This window comes from Microcaecilia unicolor, chromosome 2 (genome assembly GCF_901765095.1).
Source record: "Microcaecilia unicolor chromosome 2, aMicUni1.1, whole genome shotgun sequence".
Taxonomy (NCBI): domain Eukaryota; kingdom Metazoa; phylum Chordata; class Amphibia; order Gymnophiona; family Siphonopidae; genus Microcaecilia; species Microcaecilia unicolor.
Window position 1 is genome coordinate 245063122 of NC_044032.1, and position 14626 is coordinate 245077747.

General features: G+C 40.6%; 1 protein-coding gene across 2 annotated transcripts in view; it reads right to left on the reverse strand.

Moving 5' to 3' along the window:
• CEMIP2 (cell migration inducing hyaluronidase 2) overlaps nt 1–14626 on the reverse strand; it is a 218879-nt gene that overhangs the window by 69024 nt on the left and 135229 nt on the right. For both annotated transcript variants that reach the window (XM_030193858.1, XM_030193859.1), the window contains exon 14: nt 2650–2685. In XM_030193858.1, the coding sequence (XP_030049718.1) occupies nt 2650–2685 (36 nt within the window). The remainder of the gene's footprint in view (nt 1–2649; nt 2686–14626) is intronic.

The following is a 14626-nucleotide window of genomic DNA, read 5'->3' on the forward strand; positions in this document are numbered from 1 at the left end:
AGGCGCGACGGAAAAGGAACGAAGCCTGGAGTTAGCAGTGGATGAGAAGGGGGACGACAAGAGAGATTTGAGATATATTGTATTTTTACAGATCTAAGGACTAGATTCTATATATGGAGCCTGAAAAATCAGACATAGGCGCCTAAATTTTATAAAATAGGCTTAAATTTCTGTGCGATATACAGAATACGCCAAGCAGCTCGCCAGGCAACCAAATTAGGTCATGTCCATTTAGGCCATGTTTTACTTGGTGTAAATCCCGACAGCTAAATTAGGCACAGAGAGAGTGTATTCTATAATAACACACATAAATTAAAGAAATGCCCACGTCCACTTTTTAACCACCGCCACTTAGAATTTAGGTGCATCACATTACAGATTACGTAAATCTTAATTAATGCCAATTAGTGCTAATTGCTTAACATCCAATTAACAGCACTGATTAGCTAACCAATTAAGTTATGCACACTGTTACAAAATACGCTTCAGTTTCCATGTGGAATTTCAGGCGCCATATATAGAATCCAGGGGACACACCTTAATTCTATACACAGAGCTGAAATTTGCATGTGCAAATTTGGGCATGCACCGAACTTGCACGCACAATTTAATTGATAACTGGGCTCTAACTGGCATTAGTTTAAATTTATGCACTCATCTCTAGGGCCCGGATCCATGAGTAAATTTTACACGTGGATCAGAAAAGAGGGGATGGCCATGGGAAGGGTATGAGCAGATCAAGGGTGGGGTCCTGGAATTTGCTCACAGTGTTACAGAAAAGGAGAGATCCACGCTTAATTTAGGTGTGAGAATTCTACACCAGGTTTCAGTTGGTGCAAATCCTCATGACAAAAACTGGGCACGGATCCCAGCGCCAAACACTATTCTATAAACTGCGCCATTTATAGAATTTAGTCCATAATGCATACATGCATATAACATGCGCCACACCAGTTTATTTTTCTAAGACTGTCTAAATGCTAAACACATGCATTTGTTTTTAAGGGCTTTCCTTTTTATATTCTTGCCTTATTGCTGCAAAAAAATTAAAAAGGACAAAAAAAAAAAAGCCTTAAAAACAAATGCCCTAATTTTCCAATTAGCGCAGTGAGTCTTAGTAAAAATATTCCAGTATAGCATGCCCATTCATACGGCATGCAGGGGATGTGCATGCTGTATGTTAGTAAAACACATGTATTGGACTAGATTCTATATATCACGCCTAAAAATTTGGTGCCGAAATGAAATGCGCATAAGCTCAGTCTATAAATCACTCCTTAATTTAGGTGCACTTTATAGAATAAGCCTAAATTTCCACGCGGTTTATAGAATACACTGAGCGCCAGTCCGCATGGCTAAATTTAGTCGCGGGCAGTTTATGCCAAGTAAGACCTGGTGTAAATGCAGATGTCTAAATTAGGTGCGGACCAGGTGTATTTTATAACAATGCGCATAGATTCTAGAAATGCCCAAGACCCACCAATTCCACGCCCACTTTTCAACTATGCAACTTAGAATTGAGTGTCAATACCTGCTTATTAATTAGCAATCAATGCTGATTGGCTTGTTAACCAATTCGTTTATGCGCACTGTTATGAAATACGCTTTGATTTCCACAAGGAAATCTTGAACCGATATACAGAATCTGGGGAATAATGTGCATGTTATATGTGTGAATATAGGGTACATATAGACAGATTGATAGATATGGAGGGGGAAACAGGAAGAGAGCACAATTTTCAAAGCAACAGAATACAAAACAAACAGGTGTTTGTATAGCTTTCATTACACTGTAAAAGAGCCGAACCCAGGACCAACCACTGAATCCCTGGCTTCACTGAGAAGCCCGAGAAACGTGAAAATTTTCAAGGACACAGATTCATACTTCGGAAAGTTTCTGAATTAGAGCTATTTGCTGTATATATATCACATAGGCAGAAACTGGAGCTGAGACATTACAATCAACCATCTAGGGAAGAAATTCTGTCTGCAGAAAAAAATCCAGCATAGCCAAAAGTTTAGGTCAGAGTCAAACTGTTCATGAGAACTGCACTAAACAACGTTTCCCAAAGTGCAAGGAATGCTATTACAGAAGCAGGCCTTGCTACACAGAGGACAAAGAAATCTTATGGCAATGCTTTTATACCTAGCCCAGATCACATTAATACATCTCTCAGGTGGATTGTTGGGTTCTGCATTTGCTTTGGGTAATGGACCTTAATTTTAAAACAAATAGATGCTGGTATATTCTGAGTAATGCTAAAAATGAATCAGCTGGATTAAGGAAAAATGCATTCTTAAAAACATTATCTTCAAATTTTTCAAACCTTTATACCCATTCCTAAAATTTCTATTAGTTTACACTTCCCCCTGTTGAAGAATGATGTAGAAAAGAACCAAGTCCAAGAGATCAGTCCAATAAAGTTGTGTTTGGAGCATCTTACCCTGTTGTACTGGACTGATCTCTTGGACTTGGTTCTTTTCCACCTTATTTTTTGTTGTGTTTCGTTTTTGTGGAGAGCGTGAACCCCATTTGTTTCTTCTGAAGAATGATGTAGACCAGCTGAGTCAGTCCGAAATAAATAAGTTCAAAACAGCTTCAGCACATCTAGGTAAAAGAAAATTGAATAACTTAAATATTTAACAAACCTGGCAAATGTTAATCCTATCCCATTGTCAGCAAACCTATAACAAAAAGAAAAATCATAAAAATTTCATTTTCTCTCATGTAACACAGTAGATGATGACAGGGGTGTAGAAATACACAACAGAATGCACTGAGGCACCATTACCCAAGATTAGTTTTTCTACAATACAATAATAAACCTTGTTTTCCACGAGATATCTTACCTTATAGATTAACAAAGAAAACTAGTCAATACTAGAATTTACAGTATCGCCAAAACAAAATAAACCATACAGAAATAATCTACAATTTTTTAAAGCTTACTGTAATAAAAATTTCAACTGTCGCCAAAAACAAATGTAACTTCTACAAATTCTTAAAGTAAGTGGTAAAGAATGCCATATTTTGGCTATTTGAAATGGAATGGATTGTTCAAATAACTTTTTATAGGTGACCTCTTTAGGGCCCAGGGAATGAAATTTTGTGAAAGCTCCGAGAGGTTCTTCCCTGAATACCTAACAATGGCAGAAGTAATTTATTCAAATCTCATGGTGCCGGAATATGCAGAAGTTTAAAAGTTATAATACATCATTTAAAAATCCCACGTTCCTGATTAGGGAGCCAATATAAATCATAAAGTAAAAGAGAAGCCCTAATGTATTTCTTTGCACAATACAGTAGATGGGTCACTGTATTTTGCAGTGTTTGTAATTTCGTTATCACAGAGCCTGAACAACCACTGTAACCCCCCCCTTTTTTTTTTTTCACAAAGCCTCGCTAACGGCTACCGCACAACAATGCCAACACTGTCCATTCACTCTGAACGGGCTATGTTGGCATTACCGTACCGGCAACCACTAGCGCAGCTTTGTGAAAAAAAAGGGGGGGGGGTAAGTAATATTACATTAGTCCAGCTATGTTAATAGTAGCAACTTGGACCAGTAATCAAAAAGTACAAATGTCTAATTCTCCACAGCATTCTCAGCATCAGAAAAAATGTCCTTATCAAGCCATTCACATATTATGTCAAGGGATAATGTAGGATCTAATGTGACAGCTAATATTTCAAATACTTCTCTCCCTAGGAAAAGTAATACCGTCAATCTATAAAGAATCTTCGTGGCGTTAACCATAAAAATGTTTGTTTTTCTCCATTAAGATTCAGACAACGTAACATATTCCAATTTTCCACTTTAGACGTAAATCTACTCAATTGGAGTTCGATCTCAGAAATTACATTAGGTACTGTAACTAATAATGTGATGTCATCTACAAATGAATACTTGAACCCCATCCCCTTTCAAATATTTTTAGTCCTTATTTGGATATATTTGACCAGAAATGTTATGCTACAGGAAGCAGCTCAGCTACGTTACCCATTCAAAAGCTATTGCAGCTTGTTTTAGGCACATAAATCGGTTCTTACAAAATTAAAGGTTCTGTTTACTAAGCCACGCTAGAGACACGTGTTTTTAGCACACGCTAATCATATAGATGCCCATAACATTCCTATGGGTGTGTACACGGTTAGCGCGCTCTTAATTTTTAGCACATGCTAAAAATGCTAGCACACCTTAGTAAATAGGGCCCTAGATGGCACCTAAAAGTACACACAGGTCAAACCGGCACATGTTTTCACAGTAGGTGTGATCAGGGGAGGAGTCAGGGCAGAGTGAAGGCGGAGCTCCCATCTCTGCACATAATTTTCCCACTATGCCCTATCTCGGGGCAACATAGAAGATTAAAATCAAACAACAAATAATGAGCGAAATAAAATATGAAATTTGCCAAACAGAAATCAAAAGAACCCAATACCTTTTATTTCAAACACACTAAAGAGAATATAAAAAAATGTTTAAGGCACCTAAATCTACCTTTATTAAAATTCCCCTCCCACTGAGCTCCTAAACTTAGCTTTCTAAAAAAGTAGGCAATGCCAGATCAGAAGTTACTTTCACAATTAACATAAACTAAATGAGGGCATTATCAATTTACCATAATTATATAATACAGATTTTTTTCTGATCACAAACCATCTTGATTTAAGTTCATGCATAAGCCAATCAAAACAAACACCTGAATTGTGCAATGATACGTGTAAATCTGCTTTAACAATACTAAGTACTGCCTTTTCTAAAGTTCACTACTTATATAAATATTCCATTTTGCACTTAAAATGTTTTATTCCTAAAACTCCTGTTTTGTAGAATGAGTTCTATATGTTATGCAGAAAAACATGGCTGGGTTTTAAATGCCTTCAAAGGTCTACACCAGATCAACCACAACACTTTGTTCAAAACGCGTTTAATGAAAAGAAATCCAAGACTAAGCAACATTTCGGCTAGACAAAACCTAGCCCCTAATTAGGCAGAAGCCACAGCACAGCAGGTGGCCGCGGCTAAAATTAAAACTGTGGTTTCTGCAAAAAATAACTCTGTCAAACTCTGCTCCTTAAGGAGTACAAATAGATTTTTAGGAAAAAGTATGCTAACCAACTGTAAATCAATGCCACATTATGCAAATAAGCCAGGTAGATCAATGCCACTCTTTCATACCTTGCTTCACTGATCATTCCATATATATATATCCTCTTGTACCCTTCGATCACTTACCAATAATAGGCTTGTCCTTACCCACCCTTCCAAAGCATGTTGGGAGTCTACCCGGTCCTCTGCCTTTTACTTTTTTGCACCCCACCCTCTGAAACTCACTCCCACAACATCTACAGCTTGAAAAATCTTTTTCTCTTTTCCGAGTATCATTACAAAACCTTTTTTTTTTTTCAATTAGCTTTTGACCATTGACATTCATTCCGGCTGGCCTATATGATGAGAGGAAAGATCCCAGTACTAGTCCTTGCTTTTTTTGTTTTGTTTTTAAAATGCTGTGCACTATTACCTATGAAAATGTTAAAACTAAAAATATGTTAAAAGCACCGTGTATGGACTCTGTCTCTCCTATTCTTGCGTGATTGACTGTGCTTTCCTATTACCTTATGGCGTTCTTTTCCTAGTCTCTTGTTTTTATTATGATACTGTAAAACATTTTGATTTAATGAGAAGCGGTATAGTAAACTTAATAAACGATAGTGCATGTGGCAACTTAGCCACTCACTGCGCATCTGTACAAGCTCACCACATGCCCATAACTAAGACGAGTTCACATAACCTTATTCAATAGTATTATAATTTGCCTTCAATTTACCCACCCATTATATAACCCAATGACACTGTTTTACCCATCTTGTCTGTGTCCTATTTATTTGATTCTTTATATACCGGCATTCTGTGGTACAATCAAAGCGGTTTACATATTACAATTAGGTACTTTCTTTGTCCCTAGTGGGCTCACAATCTAAGGGGCCTTTTTACTAAGTGGTTGTACCACTTGCTTACTGCACGCTAAAAGGCACTACCTTGAGACACACTCAGGCACCAAGTGGTAACCTTGGGATCGGTAGGCGCCAATCCCATGCTAAAAAAATATTTAAAATTTTTTTTAAAAAAGGGGGTATTTGGGGGCAGAGAGTAAGCGTGGCCCTGCACTAAGTGGCAACCATGTGCTGCCAATTAGCGCAGGTAGGGCTCCCGTGCTAATAGCCATGATTATTAATGGAAAAAACTAAAACTGAAGCCATTTTACTGCCATATTAAGAGTAGCCTGCGTGCAGCAAATCCACATGCTAAAAATAGCACAGGCCACATTTTAGCACAGCTTAGTAAAAGGACCCCTAAGTTTTCTACCTGGGGCAATAGAGGGTTAGGTGACTTGCCCATGGTCACAAGCAGCAGTAGTGGGAATCAAACCCAAGTTCTCAGTCCACTGCACTAACCATTAGGCTACCCCTTCACTCCATAACTGAAATGCACTTCCCTCCCCCCCCCCCCCCCCCCAAAGCTGCCATGGAATATTTTAAGACCTTCTTCAAAGCTGTGGCACCTATGGAATGGCTGGTAGGGATGCCCAATCCCCACTAGCTGAAGTGGTCTGCTGCCTAAACCCTGAGCTCCATGCTACAACCAACGACACCAACACCCCTGTGGCTAACGTCAGTGACTGAAACATGTTACAGACAAACTCAGGGAGCATGGAGCTCGGGGCTCAAGCAGTAGACTGCTTCAGCTGCTGGAACTTGGCATCCCCATAAGCAAAAGTAGGACTTAACTCTGCCATCATCGTTGTCATCTTGTCGTCACTGCCAGGGAGTGGAAGGGGGGAGAAGCCCTGAGAGGAAGTGTGTGTCCTAAGGGCGCTGTAAAAACATTAAACACTAAGGGCATTGTGAACCCAGAAAGTTTGGGAACCACTGCCCTTGGCACCAATTACCTTATCTACTCATTCACTCTGCTCCCACATCTATGGGTTCCACTCATTCATTCCCTCCTCCAATAAATCACTTAGCCCCACTGCCACTTATCAGGGATTCCAAGATGGGGGTAGGGAGGGAGGGGAAAAATTCCAAGGCTCGGCCTCCAAGGGGGGGGGGGGGGGGGGCAGGCCCGGCAAGCTTCTTCTTGCCTCCTGCTTCTGGGTCTGTCCTCCCCTGCTCCTGCATGCCGCCCAGGACCCGGATGATTGAATTAGCACGATATCACATTAATGCAATCATCCAGGTCCGGACTCCCAGCACAGACAGGAGCAGGCGAGGACAAACCATGGGAGCAGACATGCAGGAAGCGGCTAGATGGCACCAGGTCCATGCCCCCCCTTCATTGGAAGCAAAGACAGAAAAGTATGGGGGTGGGCAGGAGCAGCGGTGTGAGCGGAGGGGGCGACTTGCGGCGGTGTGAGTGGGGGGGGGGGGGGGGAACTTGCGGAGGTCCGGTTCTGCCCCAAGCCTGGCTATTTCTCTCAGAGGCGCTGTCACTTATGACATTCCCATGTACTGTCATTCATTTAAGCACCCTTGTCACACTTACCCTCCCCCCCCCCCCCCCCCCCCCCATCCACTCACTCATGCTTCGAGCATGCCTTTTTCAACTTAAGAAGTGCTTCTGCTTCAGCTGAATCTCTATTCTTTTATGGGTTAAAAGAACTCTTTATCATTACCTTGTGTGTTCTAAATTTAGAGGCAATAAAAACAAAACAAAACCTTGAACAAGACTAAACCACTGCAAAAATGAAAACTATGTACTTTCTGGGTTTTCAATTTTTAATGAATACAGAGTATTTGTTATACAAGATCCTGTTTTCGCTCCGATTTTCCTCGTAATCAGCAGAGTCAGTTCCAGGAAAAGTAGAGCAGTCATCATATTTATTTTTGTTTGATTTGGTTTTTAGTGTCTTTCTTCTAGCTGCCTTAATGAACAGAAACATATCATGTCAGGCTATAATGTGAATCATCAGCTAGAGATCTTGGAGAAAAAGGTGACTTCCAGGTTCAGACATCCTATATACAAGCCCTGGCGATGCACCAGCGTTCAGTCCCAGCCCAATAATTATGTACAATTTTGTCTTTAAACAGCTGGTAAGGAGAAGAAAACCTCAAACCAGGAAGTCTCTTGAAAATTGTGGCTTCTTCTCTTGCTGGAAAAAGGCTGTCTTGTGCAGCTCGTGTGGCCATTTACTGAATTAATACGGCATGGGGCGCTGAAGCCTCAATGTGCCTTCTCAGGCACAGTTGTAAGCAAAGGCTCCAGTTTATGGCAGCAGTTCAAGGAAGATTCTGTGGCAGATTCACAAATTCTGTTGCGATTGTATTTCTTTGTTACATTTGTATCCCACATTTTCCCACCTATTTTTAGGCTCAATGTGGCTTACATAGTTCCAGAGAGGTTGTTACAGACTCCGGTGTGAACAAATACAAATTAGATAGTACAATTTAAAGATCTGGGGTGGTTCGCTCCATGCGAGTATGGCAACTCTGCATAAATTTAAATTAGTTTGCACATTAAATAATGCAACTTTATTTTGTTCAATAAAAATTAAGCGGTTGTCTAACCAACTTTGTGTCTGAAGATTTTGTTTTTTTCTAGTTGTTTGGGTGGGGTGTTGTAGGTGGAGAATTTGATATTGCTGTGGGATAGGAGAAGAGGTGATCTTGGGGACACAAAGGCGAGCAGGAAGAGGGAACAGAAAGGTAGGAAGAGAGGATAGGATAGAGATGGAGGAGCAGGAGGGAAGACTGGGGGTGAGCAGACTGGATGGAGGAGAGAACACTGAGAAGGAAGGGAAAGGAAAAGCAGTTTTCAATACTGGGGGGAAGGGTGGATGAAGGAGAAGGAAGTAGTTGTTGGGAAGAAGGCAGTGCCCCTCTCTTAACTCTGGCACTGTCCCCCCCTTTCCCCAATCTAATCTTGGTCTTCTCCCTTACTCTCTCCACCTCAGGTCTTTTCTCTGTCCCTTAAAATGCATACTCCAACCCACTCATCTTTCCTTCCCTAGTTTCTTTTACACACAACTTGTGCACTCTTGCACACAGCCACTATTCCTGCCAGCCCTTCTTTCAGAAATCCTTTGCTCCTCTATTCTCATATAATAAAAAACAACTCACAACTCTGAATGTTTTTTCCAGCATTCAGAGTTGTGAGTTGTTTGGTTGATCGTTATACAATAGTTGTGGTCACCTTGCTGGTTTTTTATTATATGTCCTTTATGTTTGATGTGTATAAATCGTATTTCCAGTTGGAACATTGTTTCTCCACAGTCAATAATTTAGCCCCCGACACATCCCCTTTGGGCAAAACACAGCCTGTGTCGGGCAATATTCTGGTATATGCTATCAATAAAATCTTCACGTTTATCTTGATCTACTGTTTTGTTTGTCCACATTGGAGTTTGTAAATCGATTGCCTTGCTGTTTCATACCCACTGAATATCAACAGTGCCCAGTTAACTTCCAGGTGCAATTGGATAGTGCCACTGAATGTTTGGGCTGATCACCATGCACTATTTAAAATCCAAGTTAGGCGCAGTCAGCCAACACAGTTAACTAGAAGTGAATATCGGCCTGTTTAAAACTTATCATATGGGCTCAAAAGGCATAGGCCCAGAACTATCCATAAACTTTTTATTTTATTTTTAAAGCAATTTAAACAATTTTACAAGAAAATTTGACCAAAAAGAAACATATAGCATCACATGGTGAGGAATACATGAAATATAAAGGAGAAAATTAATATAAGAAATCTCTTAATCCTTGCTTTATACAATTCAGATTAAAAAAGGGGAGAAAAATAAGGAAATCAACAATGTGATAATTGTATTTCAAGTCCACAAGGGGACAGAGAGGCAACACACAATTGAAAGAAATAAGGCTACCTAGGAAAAAAAAAAAGGGAAAAAGTCAAAACCAAAAAATATACACATTATGGGGTAGATGTTAGTTGTACAGACAATGGGGGGAGGGGGAGGGTGGAAAGCTGAAGGTCACAAGATGAGAAGGTTCAATGAAAACATGTTTGACTGACTGTAACTTGATTACACATTTAACAAGGAAAATTAAGCCAAAAAATACCCCCTAACTGCAAAGCACCTGGATAAAATTTCAAAAAAAGACCGATGCCTACACTGAGTTCATCTACAGATAATCAGGAAAAATTCTAATTTTATGATTCAAAAATAGTTCTTGCCTACGGCGAAAAAAACATCTTCAAAATCCAATCTCGATCTGGTTGCAGAACAAAGTCAACAATCCAGATAATTGTCTGGATACCCAAAGTTTCATCTTCTATCGTCCAAGTTAATTTCAATTATCAAAATGTACCTCTGACCCCTCTACTATTAATTGTTCAGAAGGTTTCTTTATATAAGGTAGCAAGTAATATATTCTAGACAGCAAGGGGGGGTTACGATTGTTCTGGTATATTCAAAATGTCAGCAAGATATCTTTTGAAAGTAATAAGAGGAGATACAGCTGGCAGTTAAACATGTCTTCAATGTCTCCTGATTTTCCAAATTCTGTAAATTTCTCTGCAACATCAAATTCTCTTTAATTAAAGCAAACTGTCCCTTCTTACGTTTTTCAGTTTCAGACATAGTTGATGATTCAAAGGACTCTAAACGCTGTATTTTACACTCTGTATCAGCAACTTTACCAGGAAGTGATTGAGTTTTGAGCCACAAGAGTTGAAATCATATTAGAAAAAAAAAAGAGATCTCCAAACTCACCAGGGCTTCCCATATTGTCTCTATAGTTATTACAACAGATTTTGCAGGCAGCAGGCATTTACACTGTACCACTGAACCAACCTGGGTATTTTCACTGCCCTACTCCAACACCTCCTCCATGCCAGCACCTTGATCACTTACGGAAATTGGAGCAGCACTCTGCTGCACTGCTACACTCAGCAGTCATTTGCTCTGGTCTGTTTCTGCACCCAGAACTGGCAGTCCCTCTTCCGGGCACACTGGTCCGGGAACATCACCGAGCAAAGCTTCCGGCATCATCGGAAGACTCCGCGCATCCGGGCTGAGAGGGATGTCTGCTTCAAGTGGGGGGAGCAGTTCACCTCCCGCCTGCAGCAAAGATGCTGGCCCTAAACTTGTGCTTGGGACCGCAAATCGATCCATCAGCCCCCCACGGGAGAAATAGGAAACCGTAGGGTAAGTCCCCTACTTTCCCCTTCGCTTAGGCATAGATTAAGGAAAAATTAAAATTAAGACACCAAGAAGTTAAGGAGGTAGAGCAGTGACTTTCAATGCTTTCTACTCCCTCCATTTCTATCCATAAACTTTTATGCTATGTTTATTTTATTAGTTATGATATTAGATTTCTTGCTTATAGTTTTGGGATGTTTTATAGTACAGATTTTTCTGTTCTAGATCTAAGATTCTGGATTCTAGGTCACTGTGATATAGTGGGGTCAGTTCAGGGGCTGATGCACGAAAGCTTGCGCTAGACGAGTGTAATACTATGTCATGCCAAAAGCTGATGGCATACAAATTTTATGCATGGGAAACTTGAGGCTAATGGGGGAGGGGAGACAGGGAGAATGTTGGACACATACACACAAAGGTTTCACAGTAGCATGGCTTCCTGTGCGTGTGTCCAAACAAAAATTGAAAGTGTCAGCACACATTAGCACCTGTTCTTCTGTGACTAAATAAGAAGAGCCTCAAAAAAAAATGCTTGCACATAAAACCTTTTGTAAGGCTCATATTTAAGCACAGAACAGGCACCAATGTGTACTTTCATTTTCCATTTTGTTCAGACACTCGCACATGTGTGTTACCTCCCGTCTGCCTTTGAACATTGCAGGGGCTTCCTTCTGGTTGCAAAATGATACAAAACTGGCAGGTAAATCTCAAAACCTGACATAAAATTTCCTCTGCAAACCTTTATATGCTAAACTTCCGGAAATCACTAAAAACCAACCTGTTCAAACAGGCATACCCGACCGATCCAACCTAAATGCCTGAACCATGCAACACAACGAAACTAAAGCACGTAACGGACACAACATAACCCTTCCGCTCTACAATTCCCTAATGTGTCTTTTCACATGAACCTCATCCTACCAAAACACAACTTTGTATTTGGTCAAACTGGAGTTGGTGAACGCCTCTCCGGCACTATGTAAGCCACACTGAGCCTGCAAATAGGTGGGAAAATGTGGGATACAAATGTAACAAATAAATAATAATGGTCAGATAGCCTCATGCCGTCTCCTGTCTTATTAAACCTCCTTGTGTAGCACTCTGTCTTCTCTGAGCTGGTGCGAGAGGAGATGAGGGGTGTCACTGGAAGGGTCAGCAGAGGGAAGGGTCAGCAGAGGGAAGGGTCCCCCCCCCCCCCCCCCCCACAAATTCTGATGCCCTAGTCCACCTAGTAGCAGGGCTGACAACATAGAGCCTTTTCTAAAATACTTGCAGGAATGCACATGTATATGGTGGCATACGCGGTGAGACCATCCATCTGACAATAATAAACCTGGAAAAAATTCTTAGGGGAAATGTGGAAACTTAGAAGTGTAAGCAGCAACATTTAAACATGTAACTTGGTATTTTCACAACTTACAGTATGTGTGAATGTGTCGGTACTTGTACATGTATGTCAGCCGTTCTGCAAAAATAACATGTGTGTATGCTGCTAATTAAATACAGAGGCTGCAGTGGTCACATATTTTTCACATGGAGGTGGAAATACATAACTAGGGATTAAGGAGGATGCCTCATTTAACCCCTCCTGTAAAGCGATAGCCAAATCGGGCACTTTTTAAGAACTTGTACATGGGAAGGATCAGGTGCACACACCGATGTTGAAATAGTGGGGCATACGGGTGCATTTCCTTTCTGAAATGAGGAGTCCATTTGTAGATAGTGGTTCTGTCCAAACCTGGCCCAGACCATGCCCCTTTGCAATTAGTGTAAATTTCCATGTAGAAATAGCAGCTTTCTGAAATTGGTACTTATATGTGTATGCGATATACACTTGTAAATGCTACTATTTCACACCTGAATAGAGCTTCTGAAATAAGTGTCTGAATATATATTTAAAATATTACAATTAAAACAAATACAACAACCAGAAAACAGTCTCTCTCAGAGCCCATTCAAAAATTGGCCATTGGCCAAGCCCCCAGTATTACTAGGGAAATAAAGTTTTTAGCAATTTGATTCCTTCAGTGAGTCATCTGGTGATGTATTCCAACCCTCTGGGACTACTATCCTAAAGGTTTGGGCAAGTTCCTGGAGGAAAAGTTCATAGTCTGCTATTGAGATAGACATGGGGGAAGCCACTACTTATCACTGAGATCAGTAGCATGAATCTTGCTACTATTTGGGATTCCGCCAGGTACTTGTGGCCTGGATTGACTGCTGTTAAAAGCAGGATACTGGGCTAGATGGACCATTGGTCTGACCCCGTATGGCTATTCTTATGTTTTTCCAAATATAAGCCTGGCTGCCGTGTTTTGGGTGGTCTGAAGTTTCTTTATGATTTGTTCTTTGCATCCCACATAAATTCCATTGCAGTAGTCTACATGGCTCAGTACCATTGATTCAGGTTACAAAATGTTTCCCTCAGGAAGAATGGTTTTACGTGTTTGAGTTTCCACATTGAATGGAACATTTTCTTTGTTGTCGATTTTACTTGGCTCTCTAGGGTTAGGCTACGGTCGATTGTAACACCGAGGATTTTCTGGCTGTCTGAGATAGGGAGTGTTTATATTTGTGGGGTTGACCGCATTGTATTGGGATGAGAGGGTGAGACAGTGAGTTTTTTTTCTGTATTGAGTTTTAGTTGGAATGCATTTGCCCATGAGTCCATGATGTTCAAGCTGAGCTTGATTTATTTCTGACAGATCATGTTTGTAAGGAATGTATGTGACATTGTCTGCATAGATGAAGGGGTTTAGGCCTTGGTTGGACAAGGACTTGGCAAGTGGGATCATCATTAGGTTGAAGAGGATCGGTGATAGTGGTGATCCTTGGGGTACTCCGCATTTTGCTTTCCACGGTGATAAGTTTGAGTTTGATTTCACTTGATGTGTTCTGGTGGTTAGGAAACCCTTGATCCAACTAAATATATTTCCACCAATCCCAAAGTAATCTAGTAGTCTTAGTAGTATATTATGGTTTACCATTTCGAATTCACTGGACATGTCGAATTGGAGGAGAAGTATGCTTTTACCTGTTGCTATTTCCTGCTTGAATTTGGCTAGCAGAGTGATTAACATCAGTGCTATGGAGAGGGCGAAATCCTAATTGTGCTTCATGTAATATTGAAAATTTGTATATATAATCAGTAAGTTGTTTGGTAACCATGCTTTCCATCAGTTTGACTACCAGTGGGATAGATGCTACTGGGTGGTAGTTAGTGATTTCGTTTGTTTTTTTCTTGGAATCTTTTGGTATTGGGGTGAGTAGGATGTTGTCATTTTCTTTAGGGACGAGGCCATGCTGAAGCATGTAGTTTAGGTGGGATGTGAGGTCTGCTATGAAGCAGTCAGGGGCAAATTTTAAGTAGCTGGGACAAATATCGAGCTTACAGTGAGTGTTGGAGAACCTACTAATCGCCTGGGTCACTGTTTCGACGGTGAGAAGAGCGAAGTTTGACCA